Source organism: Bubalus kerabau, chromosome 19 (genome assembly GCF_029407905.1).
Source record: "Bubalus kerabau isolate K-KA32 ecotype Philippines breed swamp buffalo chromosome 19, PCC_UOA_SB_1v2, whole genome shotgun sequence".
Classification (NCBI taxonomy): domain Eukaryota; kingdom Metazoa; phylum Chordata; class Mammalia; order Artiodactyla; family Bovidae; genus Bubalus; species Bubalus kerabau.
In genome coordinates this window covers 58,927,492-58,945,723 of record NC_073642.1, presented here as the reverse complement: position 1 = coordinate 58,945,723, position 18,232 = coordinate 58,927,492, and the positions used below count along the sequence as shown (strand labels likewise).

Here is an 18,232-nt window from a genome sequence, read left to right as displayed (position 1 = left end):
ACATTGTTTGTTCCATCAAAAGAGAACCAGGACACAGGCCAAAAATGCCTCTTTGCCAAATTAGGAAATGAAAAGAAATAGAAAATGTACATAATTAATTCATTCAGGACTTACTCCAGGTACAGAGGCGATCATCTGCTTGCTCAGGATTGTTGACTCAGCTAGTTTGGTTCCAGCATCTGCACAAATAAACTAATAAGAAATTGAAAGGATAATTATTTTTAAGAGCACTTGGACTGTAATAGTAATTTGTAATTTTATTAACTTGGCTTAGATTCACTAGTTTTTACTTTAGTGACAATCTGCTCTGGATATATGGGACTTGCTAGTCATGAAAGTTCACGCCTACCAGAAATTCAGAATCATGGTACTGGGATTAACACAGAGATTCTCATTTTACCCAGACAGTAGTGTAACACTGAAATGGTACACATTCAGTCAAGGAAGGAAGGAAAGATATCAATATAGTCAGATTTACCCTGAAGTCATGTTATTTATTCTTTGGCACTTTTTGACAGTTCCTGAACTTTCGTGGATTTTCCAGACTTCTATCATTATGTCATATCACGATAAAAACAGAAAAACAATCAACCTCAGAGTGAATATCGTACCTGTTATTGCCCTCCGAGATCCCTCAGTATCTGGTCTTTCTCGTCCCACTTTCTTCACACCTGCCCTCTGTGCTGATAATGACCCCTGACTTCTGCTCTGTCCTCCACATAAAACTTTCACACATTCCCACGGCCACAGTCGTCACCTCAGGTTGCAATGATCTACACGTCTATTTTTCAACCGGTTACAAGCTCTTTGAGACCACAGACTGGACGCACTTCACCTCTGGCATTAGCTCCCTGACTGACACCTCGGAGGGGCTCAGCAATAAATAAATTAGTTCTTAAAAAACAGAGTTAGTGAAATGAAATGGTTAATCAGGGATGACTCAAGTTCATGGCGAGGATGGATTTGCCAAATTACAATTTAATATACTTCATTACAGATTTTTACAGGTGTTTCCCCAGTGAATGCAATGCCCAACTATTTATTAACGGTTTTGTTGTTGTTCAGCTGCTCAGTTGTGTCCGACTCTGCAACCTCATGGACTGCAGCACACCAGGTTTCCCTGTCCTTCACCGTCTCCCGGAGTTTGTTAAAAGTCACATCCATTGAGTCAGTGATGCCATTCAAACATCTCATCCTCTGTTGAAAAGAGAGGTGGTGGGAGGAATCTGGAGATTGGGATTGACACGTATACACTATTCATATTATGTATAAAACAGATAATTATTGAGAATCTACGTATAGCACAGTGAAATCTACTTATTGCACTGTGGTGACCTGAATGGAAAGGAAGTCCAAAAGGGAGGGGATATATGTGTACATACGTCTGACTCATTTTGCTATACAGTAGAAACTAATATGACACTGTAAAGCAACTAGACTCCAGTAAAAATTAATTTTTAAAATATTTGAGGCCAAATTCAAATATCTGATCTGTGAGAGCTAATAGCTAATTTTAGAAGTCAGGATTAATTAAAAAAAAAAAAAGAATTCTAAAATTACAGAGGTGTCTCAGAGAGTCTGGGGTATTAAAAGGCATAAAAGTATATAAGCCTTGAAAATCATCTATTATTTTTTATGAATGCCTTTTCATCCAGTGTAATTTTACATAAGATGTACAACTAAAATCTTAATAAATGTTCCATCTTCATTTTATATAGCTGACAACTGAAGAACTCCATTATGATTTTGGAGAGTGGTTCAAAATATAAAGATGTAACTTAAATTAGAGGCGAAAAGGATGATGGCTATAGAAGGAAGAATTCTATCCTTTAAGACAGAAATATGCCACTGAAAAATGCACTCCTGAATGAATACAAAAGAATACAAAAAAACCCCACAATACCCATTAAGTGTAATTACTAAAATCATTATCAAAATGATCCTCAAAATAGTATCTCCACCTCTCACCCCAGAGAGTGATCAGATTATTACTAATTCAACTAATACTAATAACCCCACGCAAGTAGTAACTGGGGATTAAAAACAACCATACCTCTGCTGTTTCTTTGTCCTCCAGCCCACAACTAAGCTATCTTTAAAAGAAAATCTTTCATCCACATGGTTTCTCACAGCTTGAATATGCAGGTATGCCCCACATTGTGGGAGTGTTCCATGCACGTCAGCAGAATGTCTACTCTTGACACATAACAAGAACTGAGAAAATTCTTTTCGATTTGAGCATATATAGATTTTATGGTGGCTTTCAATGAGTTACTCTATTATGAAAACTCATATCCATCTTGAGAACAATAATAACATCTTATTCCATGTAAAATTTCTATAGCACACCATCAGAAGAGAGAATGTTCTAAGTGGAAGCAAAAACATCAACAGACCTGAATTAAAACAATACAGGGCATCTGGACAAAGTGTAAAAGGAGAACACTGCCCTGATGTTCAGCAATAGAAGATTGTTTGGAGAATTCTTTCCTGTCTCCATGATTCTTTTTCCTTTCAAAAAAATATCCACTTGAATATTTAAGTGAAAGTGACAGTTGCTGAGTCGTGTGGCCCCATGGACTGTAGCCTGCCAGGCTCCTCTGTCCGTGGGATTCTCGGGCAATTCTATTGGAGTGGGTAGCCATTCCCTTCTGCAGGGGATCTTCCCAATCCAGGGATCCACCTCTGTGAGCCTTTGGACCATAGTCCATGGGATTTTCCTGGCAAGAATAGTGGAGTGGGTTGCCATTTCCTCCTCCAGGGGGGATCTTCCCAACCCAGAGATCCAACCTGCGTCTCCTGTGTCTTCTGCATTGCAGGTGGCTCAGCAGTTAAGAATCCAGTATTCTTGCTGAGAAAATCCCACAGACAGGATCCTGGTGGGCTACGGCCCATGGGGTTGCAAAAACTTGGACACAACTGAAGCGACTGAATATGCACAATTTTATATGCAAGTTAAAATAAATAACGGAAGTGATGGCTGAGCAAACATAATATAGCAGGCTGGGAGATTTCCCAAGGTGTCAGGCTTCTAGGAAGAAGTTCTAGAAATCGAAAACGAGATTGGTACCTGTCTCTGCCTTGAAATGTTTAGAACTTGAATAACTTTGCATCCCTTGGGCAAGTGTTCCACTATCCTTTAAAGGGACACTCTTACTGCTAGAGTGTTTGGTAAGTAACAGAAGTATGGTTTACCCATGAAAAGAATTATAAACAGCCCCCTCTCTGTGAACCCATCTATCGACTAAATTATTAATCAGAGGAGCAGTAGAGGGACTATCCCAGAGGTTCCCTGTGGGGTTAAAGAATGAATGATAAATTCAAGGTTTGACCAACTGAATCTTCTCACTAATGGGACACAGGCCACTCATTATGGATCACCAAGGGACTTTTTCTTTACCTTTAAGACTTTATCATTCTTTTTATAAAAAATTTATATTGAAGTACAGTGGATTAACAATCTTATGTTAGTTTCAGGTGTACAGCAAAGTGACTTTCTATCTATTCTTTTTCCAATTCTTTTCCTGTTTAGGTTACTACAGAATATTGAGTGGAGTTTCCTGTGTTATACAGTAGGTCCTTGTTGGTTATCTATTTTAAATTTAGCAGTATGTACATGTCAATCCTAAACTTCTAATGTATTCCTCCCCTTCCCCCTTCCCACTAGAGGACTTTTTCCTTCCAACTGTTACTTTCTTTTCTTTTTCCAAGTTGCATTTTCAGTTAAACAAAGTCACCTCAAGTGCACTGAGATGCTGGTCATGATATCCAAGAAGAAAAAGACCGTCTGCCCCAGACACATTTTCTGTCTGTACCGTGAATCTGATCTTCCAGGTGCCAGGAACTGACATTGCCCATCAGAAAAGGGGAAAGCTCTCTGCCTCCATGCTGAAGTCTCTGGTTTAAGAGAAGCTACCAGAGAACAATGGCACCCCACTCCAGTCCTCTTGCCTGGAAAATCCCACAGACGGAGGAGCCTAGGGGGCTGTAGTCCATGGGGTCGCGCAGAGTCGGACACAACTGAGCGACTTCACTTTCACTTTTCACTTTCATGCATTGGAGAAGGAAATGGCAACCCTCTCCAGTGTTCTTGCCTGGAGAATCCCAGGGATGGGGGAGCCTAGTGGGCTGCTGTCTATGGGGTCGCACAGAGTTGGACACGATTGACGCGACTTAGCAGCAGCAGCAGCAGCACCAGAGAACAGGCTGTCACCTCTGCTATCTACTTGAACATCTGACAAGGGCAAGAGAAAAAGGAACAGGGAAACCCTACAGAAAGGTGCACCATTTCCTGTAGAGAGACAAAAGATGCTTCTCCCTCATTTCATGAGTGGCCCCATGGAGGCCTTTTCTCTATGATTTAGCCAGGAACCACAGGGGAGAAAGGGAATTATTTCTGTTTTTTCTTGCTTAAGGTATGCCTCACTTTTATTTCTCTCAGTAATTAAAATGGTTTTCATTCTGAGAGTTTATATAACAAGGATATATTACTTCAAAATGACATGGTGTTTAATACTTTTTGGTGGAGAAAGCTGACATATTATTCACAAGGCTGTTTCTCATGGGTGTGATATCAAAATATCCCCCCAGATATCTCTTTGATCTAAATAATTTTACAATTTTATTTTTGAAATTTAACATAATGACTCAATGACAAATATGTATTTGTTTTTAAAGACGAAAATGTACACATTTGAAATGGCATGAGAGAATCCAAAAGACACAGAAGAGTTTACTTTTCTTGCCTTCTTTCTTCCTAAAGATAATTTGTTTTTTGTTATTTATTCCCCTAGCTGTGATGCAATAATCAGTGTTTTCATGGTTTCCTTAAGTACTGAGCAATTTAGACTGTCAGTCTTCTTTTGCTATCTTGTGGCAAGTGCTTATTATGGCCAGCTAACATACTTCTCAGAAAGCCCAGTCCCCAGCCACAGTCACAGAGTGAGGTGCCAGCACCCAAGAGCAGCCACACAGATCTGTGCTGCTTAAAACTGAGAGCACTCAGGAGAACAGCCTCTGACGCCCACAGGATCTCACCTCCAGGGCCTGGGAACCAAGGCTGCTTTAAGGGGGCAGGTCCCCAACCTCAACACAATCAGAAGCAAGTAACTTCCAGACACTGTCACCCTGCTGGCCCTAAATCTCTCATGGGCTCTTTCACTAAGCCTAGTTCCCCTGCCCTCTCCTCCAAACCAGTGTTGATCCTATTAACCTTTGTGGTCAGTTTGCATCCAAGTTGCTTATACTCAAAAGTGGTGTTGCTGTCGATGAGGGAGTAGGCAGGACTTGTCAATGACAACCCACTGGAAGAGACTCAGGCCTGTCTTTCCTTGGGGAAACACATATTTCCTGGTTGAGCGCAGCTTCTGTCTCCTCTTGGGCTGTCCAACATCTTGGTACAATGGAGCCATTTCTCTCCAACCATGTCATACCAGCATCCACGGCTGTCACTTTCCAGCCATCACCTTTCTCTGAAAGCATCATAGTGCCTGGGAAAGCTCTTTAAAGACCCTTTTTCACTGAAAGAACACCCACTTTTTTATTAAATTTCGAACCTTTGAGAAAAACTCACTTTTTGTCCCAAGGATTAGTAGAATGAGGTGGGGGGTGGGGAGGGAGCAGTTAGTGGATATTAAATGGTTAATGACAAGGGTGTTCCTCCTCTTCTCCCAGGTAAACCCCCAAACTTCTGCATATCCTTCAGAAACACACAGTCCCTTTCCTACACCACTTCCTTACTCAGTACACACAACTGCTTAAGAGTTTTTATTTAGATGTCAGCTTCACCTATCAGACAGGAAACTCCCAGAAGAGGCCATGACTTATTCATCTCTGTTTTTCCAGCCCCTGGGCCAGATCAGGGCTCATAACGGCTTAATGAGCCTTCCTCCACCTCCCACTCTGAGCTGGCCGCTCCCTCCCCTGCAGTAGTTCATATACTGTACAGACTTTGTACTGGTTAGTATGTTATCTGGATAGTGCCTATGCCTTTCTATCTCTATATCCCCAGAACCTAGCCTAAGACAGATGGTCAATAAGCATTTGTAATGGGAAATACTGCTGAATAATCAAATATGGCCAGATGATGGAAGACCTTGATGATTCAGGTACTTCAGGGTCACTGGAGGTTTTCCATGCACAGAGTGATCTGATGAAAAGCAGAGCTTTAGCAAAATTCCTCTAGGCAGCCATAGGTTAGAAGACTGGATTGATGTAGAGAGAAGTGAAGACAGTGCAAAAAGCTAAGCGCCATTATGGTAATCCAGGCAGGGGATGGACAGAGCCTAACTAGGCTGGGCTCTACACTGATTAGACCCTGCTGTCATTTTTGTTCAGTCGCTAAGTCATGTTGAACTCTTTGTGACCCCATGGACTGCAGCAGGTCAGGCTTCCCTGTCCTTCACTATCTCCCAGAGTTTGCTCAAACTCGTGTCCATTGTGTTGGTGATGCCATCCAACCATCTCATCCTCTGTCTCCCTTTTCTCCTGGCTTCAATTTTTCCCAGCATCAAGGTCTTTTCCAACGAATTAGCGATTAGCATCAGGTGGCCAAAGTTATTTCAGCTTCAGCTTCAGCATCACTCCTTCCAATGAATATTCAGCATTGACTTCCTCTAGGATTGACTGGTTTGATCTCCTTGCTGTCCAAGGGACTCTCAAGAGTCTTCTCCAGCACCACAGTTTGAAAGCATTAATTCTTCGGTGCTCAGCCTTCTTTATGGTCCAACTCTCACATCCATATGTGACTACTGGATTATTAATTGCTGATTAGACCCTGTGGTCAGATGTTAATGCTATTTATGCCAGCTGGGTGATGGGTGATCTTGTGTGATCTCTGAGCTTCAGTCTCCTCATCTGTGATACAAAACCAATTCCTCACATGGTTGTAAGGATTAAGTGAGGGGGGTATATAAAGCCCCAGCATATTGTCTGGCACATAATAGGTGCTCCATTAATATTCCCTTTTCTCTCATCTTTCTAAATTGCACCCAAGGTACCTAAGATTCATGGAAATCTGTCCAGTTCCTTGATATCAAGCTCCTATTTTCCTTCAGTCATTTAACCTCAACCTTGTAGGTTCAGACTCAGGGGCTGGTGACAATGCCCAGCAGTGAGAACTGAAACAGCTTTGACCCAGTTCCTGGGGACTTTGCACAAAGGCAGTCTGAACATGACCCTGACCCCAGCTGTAGCTCAACGAGCCTGAACCTTAACTAGCCTGAACCTTTGGGGTAAGAGACAGGTTACCTGGGACAGATCATGGACTGACACCCCTGGCCTGGCCAGCCTGTTTCTCAATCCCATCCTTATGTGGTTATTCCTAAATTTATACCATCTTTCTGCTGAAGCCTCTCTTTATTGCTTGAAGACAGTCAGCCCCTGGTTTTGAACTCCAACCCAGGCCAAGAGTTTTGCCTGCACCCACCAGTCCTTTGTGACCCAGTTCAACTGCCAAATGCTACTTTCTTCACGAAGTCTTCCTTAATTTCACACAAAGCAAGACAGGATGCCTCCTGCTCCAACTTCCCCTCGGACTTTATCTACCTCCCTCTCTTTCTCACTCATGGCACTAATCATAGTCTCACCCAAGACGTTGAGCTAAGGATGCCAAGGATAAGAGCTGGAGCCCCTCAACCAAAAGCATGCATCTTTGCAAGTTCTCTCAAGCCTGCCTGGTATGTGTTCAAGCTCCCCCCACAACCTGCCTCAGTGTTCCTGTGGGTGTTGGTTCTTCACATCCACCTCCCTTCTTGGTTGAACTCAGTCTGTCCTGCCATTTGCCCACATCTTGCTTGGCCCACCCTCACTTTCCCTTCTGCTTCAGAGATTTGGCAACCCACCCATACTCATATTACACTGCAATCAGATCTTAGCCTCTTCTCGAATTTTTGGCTTCATTAGACCCACCTCAACTCTAGTAGCCATTAATGGTCTATCCCTCCAACCTCCTGGACTATAAATTTCTTGAGGACAGATTATTGTTTCATTCTTCTTCTTATGTCTCTCACAGAACTAGTTTCACAATAGAAACAAAATAAATACCCTTTTTGGGGGTCTTTGGTTAGCCAGTGGAAGTGCCAAGTACATAGTAATAGATAGATCATGGCTAATATAAGGTATTTCTCATTTCTGGGCAGAGACATTTAATTTATGCATATTCCCCCTACCTTCCTTAAATTTTCTAAACGTTGAGTGAATTTCATGCAAAGTGTTATAAATGAGGCATAAGCCTACCTGGACAAGCAGAAGGAGGTTTGTATCTGGTAAAGGAGACTTGAGCTTCAGGGCCTGTAGGAGTTCTAGAACAACACTACGAGACAAGTAGAATTTATCCCGCTCCTAAATAAAACAAAAAAGAAGGTAAGTGACTTCTGAAAATTCAATTAAAAGAGATCTCTGTCAAAAGAGCTTCCAAAAGATTCACAGATCAGAAATAAAAAACACTGCTTAAAAATGCATAATGAACTGTCCTGAAGAAATAAAATGAAAAAAGGCATTTTTGTGTTTGTAATGAGTTTAGTGAAGCACTGAGAACACATAATTTAATGGATAAGAAAAAGATTGGCTATCTCTTAAATACTGAAACTATAGGATTTGATTCTTACTCGTAGAGGATATGTCCAAGAATGTAGAAACTAAAAAATCTAGAAGAATTTTTTCAATAGAAAATAATTTAGAAACATTTAACACTGTTGAAAGGGTCTCATATCCTCTCTAAAGAAACTTACTTTTTAAGTGGACCATTTTAAGCATACAGAAAAATAGATGGAACATATCTTGTACCTATTAGCCATCTTTTAACATTTTTAATCATAAGTCAAGCATCACAGAAATAGTTCAAGCTACTATTACACAGGTCTCTCTTTTCTTTCTCCCTCCTTGAAATAGCCACTATTTTGTATCTGGTGCTTATTATTTCTTGTATATTTTAACACCTTTACTACATATGTATGCCACCATTGTAATATTTAATATTATTTTTGCATGTTTTTTAATTTCCTACAGTGTGTATCTTTCCGAAACTTACAATTTTTCTACCACATTACACTTTTGAAATTAGTCCCTATTGATACACATAATTCTCATTCTTTTAACTAAATCGCTTAATGATATTTTATTGTATGAACACACCAAAATTCATTGATCTGTCCTCAATAATGGAACAATAGAATATCTTCCATTTTGTAAGCCTTTAAAAATTGTCAAATATAGCACACGTGGAAAAGTACATAACATATAAGCTAACAGATGGATTAGTACAGATTGAACACAAATGAAATCATCGCCCAGGTCAACAGCACATCACAAGCACCTTAAAAGTCCCCCATGTGTCCTTTCCTGATCATCGCCAACTTACTGGAGACCCTGTGGTCTGATTCCACTGTCTTTTCTTTCTACTCATTCTCATTTATGGTGTCCTGCCCCCTCATTTGTCTGGTTACCTTTGCATGTTGCATGCTTTATTTTAAAATTATTTTTAGAAATAATTTGAGGCCTTGAATGCTATCTTCCTCCAAAAAGCTTTCTGTTTGTTTTTCACCAGGTACTGGAGGCACTCGCGGTCCAGGGTATTACCTTAATACACATAACAAGCCTTGAAATATTTTATCTTGGGCCACCAAAGGTCTTGACATGGATCTATGTCCATGTGAGGACAAGCTTACTTCTAGATTGTCTTTATTTTGTGGTCCTAATGAAAAGGTAAGGGCAGTGCAGAATCAGACGGAGTCCCCAATCTTGGAAGTTCCTAGATTCTGACTTTTTCTCTTTGCCTCCTGGATCTTTCAGAATTGTCACATCCTTCAGATAGGCAAACACTCCCAGGGCAAAAAAGGTCTTCAGTGCCAGGCTTACATCTCCGCATTTCTGTGTTCTCTCAGACCTTCGCTTAGTAATTCTTCTATGTCTGGCTAGTATTTTGATGACTTTTAAAAGTTTTCAGAAAATATTTTAAAGAAACTTTTAAGATTAAGTGGGAGGATAGATTCAAATTATCTAGTCCCTCCTGAACAGGAGGGAAAGTCAAGGATTTGTATTGGAATTACACTAAATTTATAGGTTATTTTGTGAGAATTAGTAGTCTTTCTAATGCTGGGTCCTCATTCATGAACATGAGATCTGTTTCCATTTATCTAGTGCTAATAAAATGTTCTGGTTACCTCCAAAAAGTTCTTGCATATTTTGGTTAGATTTAATCTTTGTTGCCACAATAAATGATATTTTAAAGTATATCATAATCATTTGTATTGATAGCTGAATATTAAAGGTAGATGATTTCTGAGTATTCATTTGTATCCAGCATCCTTGCTGAACTCTCTTATAAAAGCTATAAAAAGGTGTCTATAGATAAGCTCTCTTCAGTTCATTTGTAATCACATCGTCTATGAAAAGTTAAAACTTTTTTCTTCCTAATCCTTATACTTTGATTTATTCCTCCTGTCTTACTGAAGGACCTCCAGTACCATAACAAAGAGAAGCCATGATAATGGTCACTCTTGTCTTACTTGTGACTTTAAAGGGACTACTGTTGGCATTTTACCGTAAGTATAATATTTCCTAGAGGTTTCTGGCAGACACCCATTATAAGTTAAGGAAGTTCCCTTCTGCTCCTAGTTTGACAAGATTTATCATAAACGGATGCTGAATTATATAGAATGCTTCTTTTCTATCTCCTTCTGCTGCTTCTAAGTCACTTCAGTCGTATCTGACTCTTTGCAATCCTATGGACTATAGCCCACCAGGCTCCTCTGTCCATGGAATCCTCCAGGCAAGAATACTGGAGTCGGTAGCCATTTCCATTTATGGGCTTCCCTGGTGGCTCACATGGTAAAGAATCCATCTGCAATGCAGGAGGCACGAGTTTGATCCCTGGATCGGGAAGATCCCTTGGAGAAGGGAATGGCTACCCACTCCAGTATTCTTGCCTGGAGAATTCCACGGATGGAGATGCCTGGTGGGTGGTCTACAGTCCATGGGGTCACAAAGAGTCGGATACAACTGAGCAATTAACACTTTCACTCCATTTATAGTTATCATAAAATATTTCACATATTCCCCATGTTGTGCAATAATATATCCTTATAGTTTATTTTATACATAATAGTTTGTCTTTTTATCCCCTACCACTATGTAGTCCCTCCTCACTTTCTTCTCCCAACTATAACCCTAGTTTGTTCTCTGTATCTGTGAGTCTGCTTCTTTTTTGTTATATTTTTAGATTCCACATATAAGTGATACTGTCCAGTCTTTGTCTTTCTCTGTCTGACTTTCTTTACTTAACATAATGCCCTCCAAGTCCATCCATGTTGCCGCAAATGGCAAAATTTCATTCTTTTTTGTGGCTGAATGTGAGGCTTTATTCTTAATGCATTAATTTGGGATTATTCATTCAGAATTTTTGCATCTTTGAAGTATAACTGGCCTATAATTTTCCTTTCTCCTATTGCCCTTGTCTGATTGGTACTGAGGTTCTACTGGCCTCATAAAATATGTTGGGAATTGTTCCCCTTTTCCTTTGCATAAAGTAGAGCTCAATCTCAAATGTTTAATAGAAGTTGTCTTTAAAATTGGAATGGTTTGGGACTTCCCTGGTGGTCCAGTGGTTAAGACACTGTGTTCCAGTACAGGGGAGCTGGGTTTGATCCCTGGTCAGGGAACGAGATCCCATATGCCACAACTAAAAATCCCATGTGCCACAACTAAGACCCAGCACAACCAAATACATAAATAAATATTTTTTTTAAATGGAATGGTTTTCAACCACCAAAGCAATTTTTCCATTATGTAAGTCTAGCTATCTTTTTTTTATTGTTATATATTACAATTTTCTAGAAAGTTTTCCTTATTTTCCAAGATTTCAAATGTACTAGCTAGATTGTCCCTTTATATTCTTCAGCTCTCTATCTCTCTTGATATAAAAGTATAGATAAGTATTAGTAGCTCAGTTGTGTCCAACTCTGTGACTCCATGGACTGTAGCCTGCCATGGGATTCTCCAAGCAAGAATACTGGAGTGGGTTGCCATGCCCTTCTTCAGGGGATCTTCCCGACTCAGGGATGGAACCTAGGTCTCCTGCCTTGCAGGAGATTCCTGACTGTCTGAACCACTTGTGAAGCCAAAAGTGTTAGTTGCACAGTCATGTACGAGTCTTTGCAACCCCATAGACTGTAGCCCACCAGGCTCCACTGTCCCTGGAGATTCTCCAGGTAAGAGTACTGGAGTGGGTTGCCATTCCCTTCTCCATATCTCTCTTTGCTGCATGCTATATAATTTCTTCAGATCTATTTTCCATTCCACCAAATCCCTTTTTGGTTAAGTCTAATTTGCTCTCTAACCTGTCCACTGAGCCTTTTTTTTCTTTTGTTTTTGTTTTTTAATGTCAATGACTATTTCATTTCTAGAATAATTACTTTGTTCCAATCTATCTGGTTCTTACAAAACAGAAACAGACTCACAGACTTAGAGAACAAATTTACAGTTGCTGGGGGAAGGATAGTTAGGGTTCGGGATGGACATGTACACGCTGCATATTTTGAATGAGTAACCAACAAGGACCTGCTGTATAGCACAGGAACTCTGCTCAATGTTAGGATGGGAGGAGAGCTTGGGGGAGAATGGATACATGTATAGGTATGGCTGAAGCCCTTTGCTGCTAACCTGAAACTATTACAACATTGTTAATTGGCTATACCTCAATACAAAATAAGAAGTTTTAGAAAAAAGACCCACTGACTGGGTTTGAAAAGTAACTCCATCACTTTACTACCCATGTTTATGAGGGAAAGTTACGTTTCCTTTTTAAGGTTTAGCTTCCTTGTCTAAAAAAGTGATGAAGTATAGCCAATTAAAACATGCTGAATGATAAGCATATAAAGGATGGACTGCAAACATGAGAAAATATCTAATTACTTAAGAATAAAGAACCAGATAGCTTTTATTTTCCTAATGAGAAAATATTTTTAAAAAGAAGATAATAAATATTTTCTCATTAGGAAAAAAAAAGCGTATGTTTTTATTTTCTTTATTATATAGTTCTAATATGGAAGTTCTTAAGGGGAATAATCTTGCTTTTTATTAACTATACTAAAGTATCTCATTGTGAATTATTTCTTCATGTATTTTGTAATTTTAGATTGTGATCTCATGTTCATCAGGATTTTAATTATAAGAATCCTACTGGGCCTAGGTTGAAGGCACATCCCTCCAGAGAGGTTTGAGGATTGATTCTGAGCTGCTTCTGCCAGACACTCCAATGCTATTATGTGCCCAGCACCAATTTATTTGACTTTCCAGTTTGGGAGTTCATAGGACATGTAGGTATTACAAATTCAAACTCTAAACATATTCAAAAATAGGCTCATGTTTACTCATTCTCAAAGGAAACTATAGATGTTTCAGTTCTCAGGCTCAAACAGATCCCATTCTTCATCACCTCCATATAAGAATACATTCTTTCCAAAAGATATATGTCTTTTATCAAACATATAACCTTTCATGGGTTTTGACTTTCTGCTGAGGACAACTCAGCTCTAACTCCCAACCTAGGATAGCCCCAAGACGCAATTTACTTTCTCTGTGTGGGCTTTAAAATTCAAGCCACTAAAGAATATAATAAAAAAGAAACAGATTCACATATATAGAGAACAAACCAATGGTTACCAGTGGAGAGAGGGAAGAGGGCAGGGAACTAAGAGGTACAAGCTATTAAGTGCAAAATAAGCTAGAGGGACATATTGTACAACAGAGGGAATATAGCCAATTTTTTAAATAATAACTATATATATGGAATATAACCCTTATAAATTATAAATCACTATATTGCTGCTGCTAAGTCACTTCAGTCATGTCTGACTCTGTGCAACCCCATAGACAGTAGCCCACCAGGCTCCTCCGTCCCTGGGATTCTCCAGGCAAGAACACTGGAGTGGGCTGCCATTTCCTTCTCCAATGCATGAAAGTGAAAAGTGAAAGTGAAGTCGCTCAGTCGTGTCTGACTCTTAGCGACCCCATGGACTGCAGTCCAGGCTCCTCTGTCCATGGGATTTTCCAGGCAAGAGTACTGGAGTGGGGTGCCATTGCCTTCTCCATATACTTGTAATTCATATAATATTGTATATCAACTACGCTATTGTTTAGTTGCCAAGTTGTACCCAACTCTTTGCAATCCCATGGACTGCAGCCTGCCAGGCTCCTCTGTCCATGGGATTTCTCAGGCAAGAGTACTGGAGTGGTTTGCTGTTTTCTTCTCCAGAGGATCTTCCTCACCCAGGGATCAAACCCAAGTCTCTTGCATTGACAGGCAGATTATTTACTGCTGAGTCACCAGGGAAGCCCAACATCAACTATACTTCAATTAAAAACAAAAGACTCAAGCCACCAAGTTTACCAAGACTCAATTTCCCCAACCCAGGACTACTACAATATCAGTTTATATACTTATCACCCTGGTTCTCAATTCCCTCTTCATTTTTGCCCCTTTCATGCTGATAAAATTAGCTATATATTTAAAATCATGTTTATTACATTTCATCCAGCACTTCCAGAATTTTAAGTGGGACAGCTGTCAAGTTATTAAGACTGCCTGAATGCCTAATAGAAAAGTCTCCAAAGTGCTTACCTTTCCATCCCTTTTCTTTTGATTAAATAAGGGAAAAGACTCAATTAGATACTGCTATTTCTTTAACTATTTCTTATAGCTTCTCATTATCTATGAAAAAGGTGGGAACACCCTAGATGAAAGCTTTCTATAACTAACAGTCATTTGAGTTGCAGAATAAGGAAGGATAGATGACTGGCCAGTGAAGTTATGACAGATTTTGAGAGGATAAAATGCAAAATGAATATTCAAAACCAAGAATATCTTGAATTCAAAATAGTGGAAGGTCTGCTCTAATCAGTACTTATAGTACACAACGTAGAAAGTACAAACTCATTATGGTTCTTCCTCTAAATATATATATGTAATTTAAACAAATCAAACATAAAGAAAATTAAGAAATAAAGTGACTTCTAAATATAGAATATCTTTTCACTGTATTTGGTGCTGTCTTACAGATCTATTTTCTTAAGTGAAAAAAAAAGAAAAAGAAGCTATTTTTCTGGAAGAATTTGAAAGAAGAAAAAAATACTGATTATTTCGGTAGTTAGAAAACATATTGCTCCAGGCAGAGTAATAAATAGTTTACAGTCAGAAAGATTAAACAGAAGATTATCACAAAACACTTAACATGGCGGAATGGACACACATGGTAAGAAAGGAGACGAGTATTTTAAATAGAATGAAATCTTGATATAAAATTAGATTTTTATGAGAAAATAAAGGGCCTGTAGAAGTGGACATGAATAAAGGAGTATTCTGAATGTTTAAGAGGGCACAGCAGACACAGAAACCCCACTGAAAATAAATGGATAATTTGGAAGTCAGAGAAGTAACATTGACACTTTGTTCTAAGGACAGACATGCTCTCTATTTGCCCTGCCCTCTGCTTTTCCAGCACCAACAAGGCTGCTATATGCATTGGGCAAGCAGTACTTTTCCACTTCCTCAGTAGTGGGGCAGGGGATACTAAGGATAATGCAATAGAGAAACCATTATCAAAGCAAGATGACAAAAGACGAGATTACAATCTCAGAGACCAAGAACCCAGAACTGGGGAGACAGACAAATGATGAGAATTAAGGAGCTCTCCACTGGCTTTTACAAATAACAAGCTGATAGTTTTCTACTTTGGGTATAAAACTGATATGTGCTGATGACTTGCCCACTAATCATGGAATGGTGAACTTGAAAAAGACATCAGAGGTCATTTAGACCATTACTTCATTTCATTCAAAATACCTCTTCTCCTGTAAGCCATCTGACCCTCAGTTCTCCAAATTTGCATGTTTAACATACAGGTTATATGTTTGTATGTATAAAGTGTTTCCTTCTAATGATTTTTATCAGACCTCAGTAGAATTATTCATTTTAAGCTATATTGAGGCAACTCACCTAAGAGGGATTTGATACTGATTAGAAAGAATATGTTTCTACAAGTTTTCAGTTTCCCACGACACACACAAACATGCAACCTTACCTTCGTGAAAGCTCGGTAACACAAGCCACACACCTCCACCAGGTAGGCCAACGTGAAGACGGCATTCTGAATCACAAAACTGAGCAGTTTTGAAAATGGTTCCAACAAACTCTGCAATGAGATTAGGGCCAAAAAAATCTATTGCTGCTTGTTTTATGGAAAAAAAAAAAAGGAATTAAAGTCTAATGACACTTTAAGTAATGGGGATCATTCTTTAATTTAAAATCTGTTGCCAGGTGGCTAGTATAGCAAACTGGTTGGTCTAACAAGAACTGAATCTTCAATCAGTAGCTCAAAGAACATGATTTAATCATTTTATTGCTCAAAAAAAATCCATCTTTCCAAGTGGCATCACTTAAAAACCAACCTAACACTAATCTTATCTTCATACCTACCCCCAAGCAATCAAGACTCTGATGTCTGTACGAGGATCTCTCATTCTATTTCTCTGAATCCTTAGGCATTTATGAGTTAATCAGACCTAAGCAATGGCACCCCACTCCAGTACTCTTGCCTGGAGAATCCCATGGACAGAGGAGCCAGGTGGGCTGTAGTCCATGGGGTCGCTGGGAGTCGGACACGACTGAGCAACTTCCCTTTAACTTTTCACTTTCATTCATTGGAGAAGGAAATGGCAACCCACTCCAGTGTTCTTGCCTTGAAGAATCCCAAGGACAGGGGAGCCTGGTGGGCTTCCATCTCTGGGGTCACACAGAGTCGGACACGACTGAAGCGACTTAGCAGCAGCAGCAGCAAGCAAAGTGAAATGAAAGTTGCTCAGTTATGTCCAACTCTTTGTGACCCCATGGATTGTAGCCCGCCAGGCTCCTCTGTTCATGGGATTCTCCAGGCAAGAATACTGGAGTGGGTAGCCATTCCCTTCTCCAGGGGTTCTTCCTGACCCAGGGATCGAACCACGGTCTTCAGCACTGTTGGCAGATTCTTTACCATCTGAGTTGTCAGGGAAGCCCTAGCTTATCAGACCTAACCCCTCTAGAAATCTGTCATCTCAGTTAAGCAGCAAAAACCACCCTTGCATGTAAGTACCAAAGGACCATTAGCTTAATAAAACTCATCAGGACCCAGATTCCTACCAATGTTTACCAGGAAAGCATTGTCATTTTTTACTTTCCCTTCTGAATCTGACCCATAAAGAGTCAATTATAGATCAATATGCTTTCTTAAGTCATTTGGAAACATTTCCTGAGTACCTACTAAGTATCAGGCAGAGTTAGATGCTTTTATATCATTTATCTCATCATTTATAAAATTCTTATAAAAAATCCTGGGGAGACAATATATTATAATAATTATGACACACACTCTAGAATTTTACACAGAGAGCAAACTTTAGCTCTCTGTGACTTTGAATATGAGATTTAACATCTCTAGACTTTATTTTCTCCCATGTAAAATGAGGATAACAATGACCTCCATCTCAGTATTTCTGTGAGAATTAAAGAAGATGATGCATGAAAAGCACGTGGCAACAGTAAGCCTCTCATCACTGTTATGATCTGCACATCTCTGAAGCTTTAATATCCCCATTCTGCTGCTGAGACAGTTAAGTAGGCAAGTAACCTGCCTAAGGCCATACAGCTACTGAATGGAATTCAAACTCAAATTCGGGGGCAATCTTCCAGAGAGAAAACTGCTCTATAGGGAAGACAGGATTTTAACTGGACTCCAAAGGACTTTCATGCTGCGATTTCTGCTAATTCTCAAGCTCTGTGGTCCTAACTGTTTGGATTATAAAAGTAACACGTGCTCAGTGTGCAAAAGTAGGATCTGCAGAAAAGTAAAGATAAGGAAATAAGTCCTCCATATTCCCATCATAACATTTTGATATATTTCTCTTCTTCTTTACACACCAGTTTACTCAGTTGAAATCTTGCACAGATATAATAATACATTTTGTTAAGATAGTAATATCTGAAATTTCCAATACTATTTAATTCTTCATATAGATCCATCTTAATGGCCACAAGTCAGATTTTATTATATAAAAAGATCTCAATAAATATATTTTTGCATGAAATTTGCATTTGCTTCTTTAAAATAGATTCTGAGGAAAAGAATGACCATATCAAAGATTTTGTGCATTTTGGGGCCCTTTCCCTTATGGATACAAAAATGAATTCATTACATGTTAGCTG

The 18,232-nt window shown here is 39.4% G+C and overlaps 1 protein-coding gene across 1 annotated transcript in view; it reads right to left on the bottom strand.

Annotated features, from left to right (window-relative positions):
* Positions 1-18,232, bottom strand: part of UNC79 (unc-79 homolog, NALCN channel complex subunit) — a 280,737-nt gene that overhangs the window by 28,345 nt on the left and 234,160 nt on the right. Inside the window, exons 43-45 of the mRNA XM_055555941.1 lie at positions 16,077-16,187; positions 8,236-8,340; positions 115-192 (exon numbers count right to left, since the gene is read on the bottom strand). Coding sequence (XP_055411916.1) covers positions 115-192; positions 8,236-8,340; positions 16,077-16,187 — 294 coding nt within the window. The remainder of the gene's footprint in view (positions 1-114; positions 193-8,235; positions 8,341-16,076; positions 16,188-18,232) is intronic.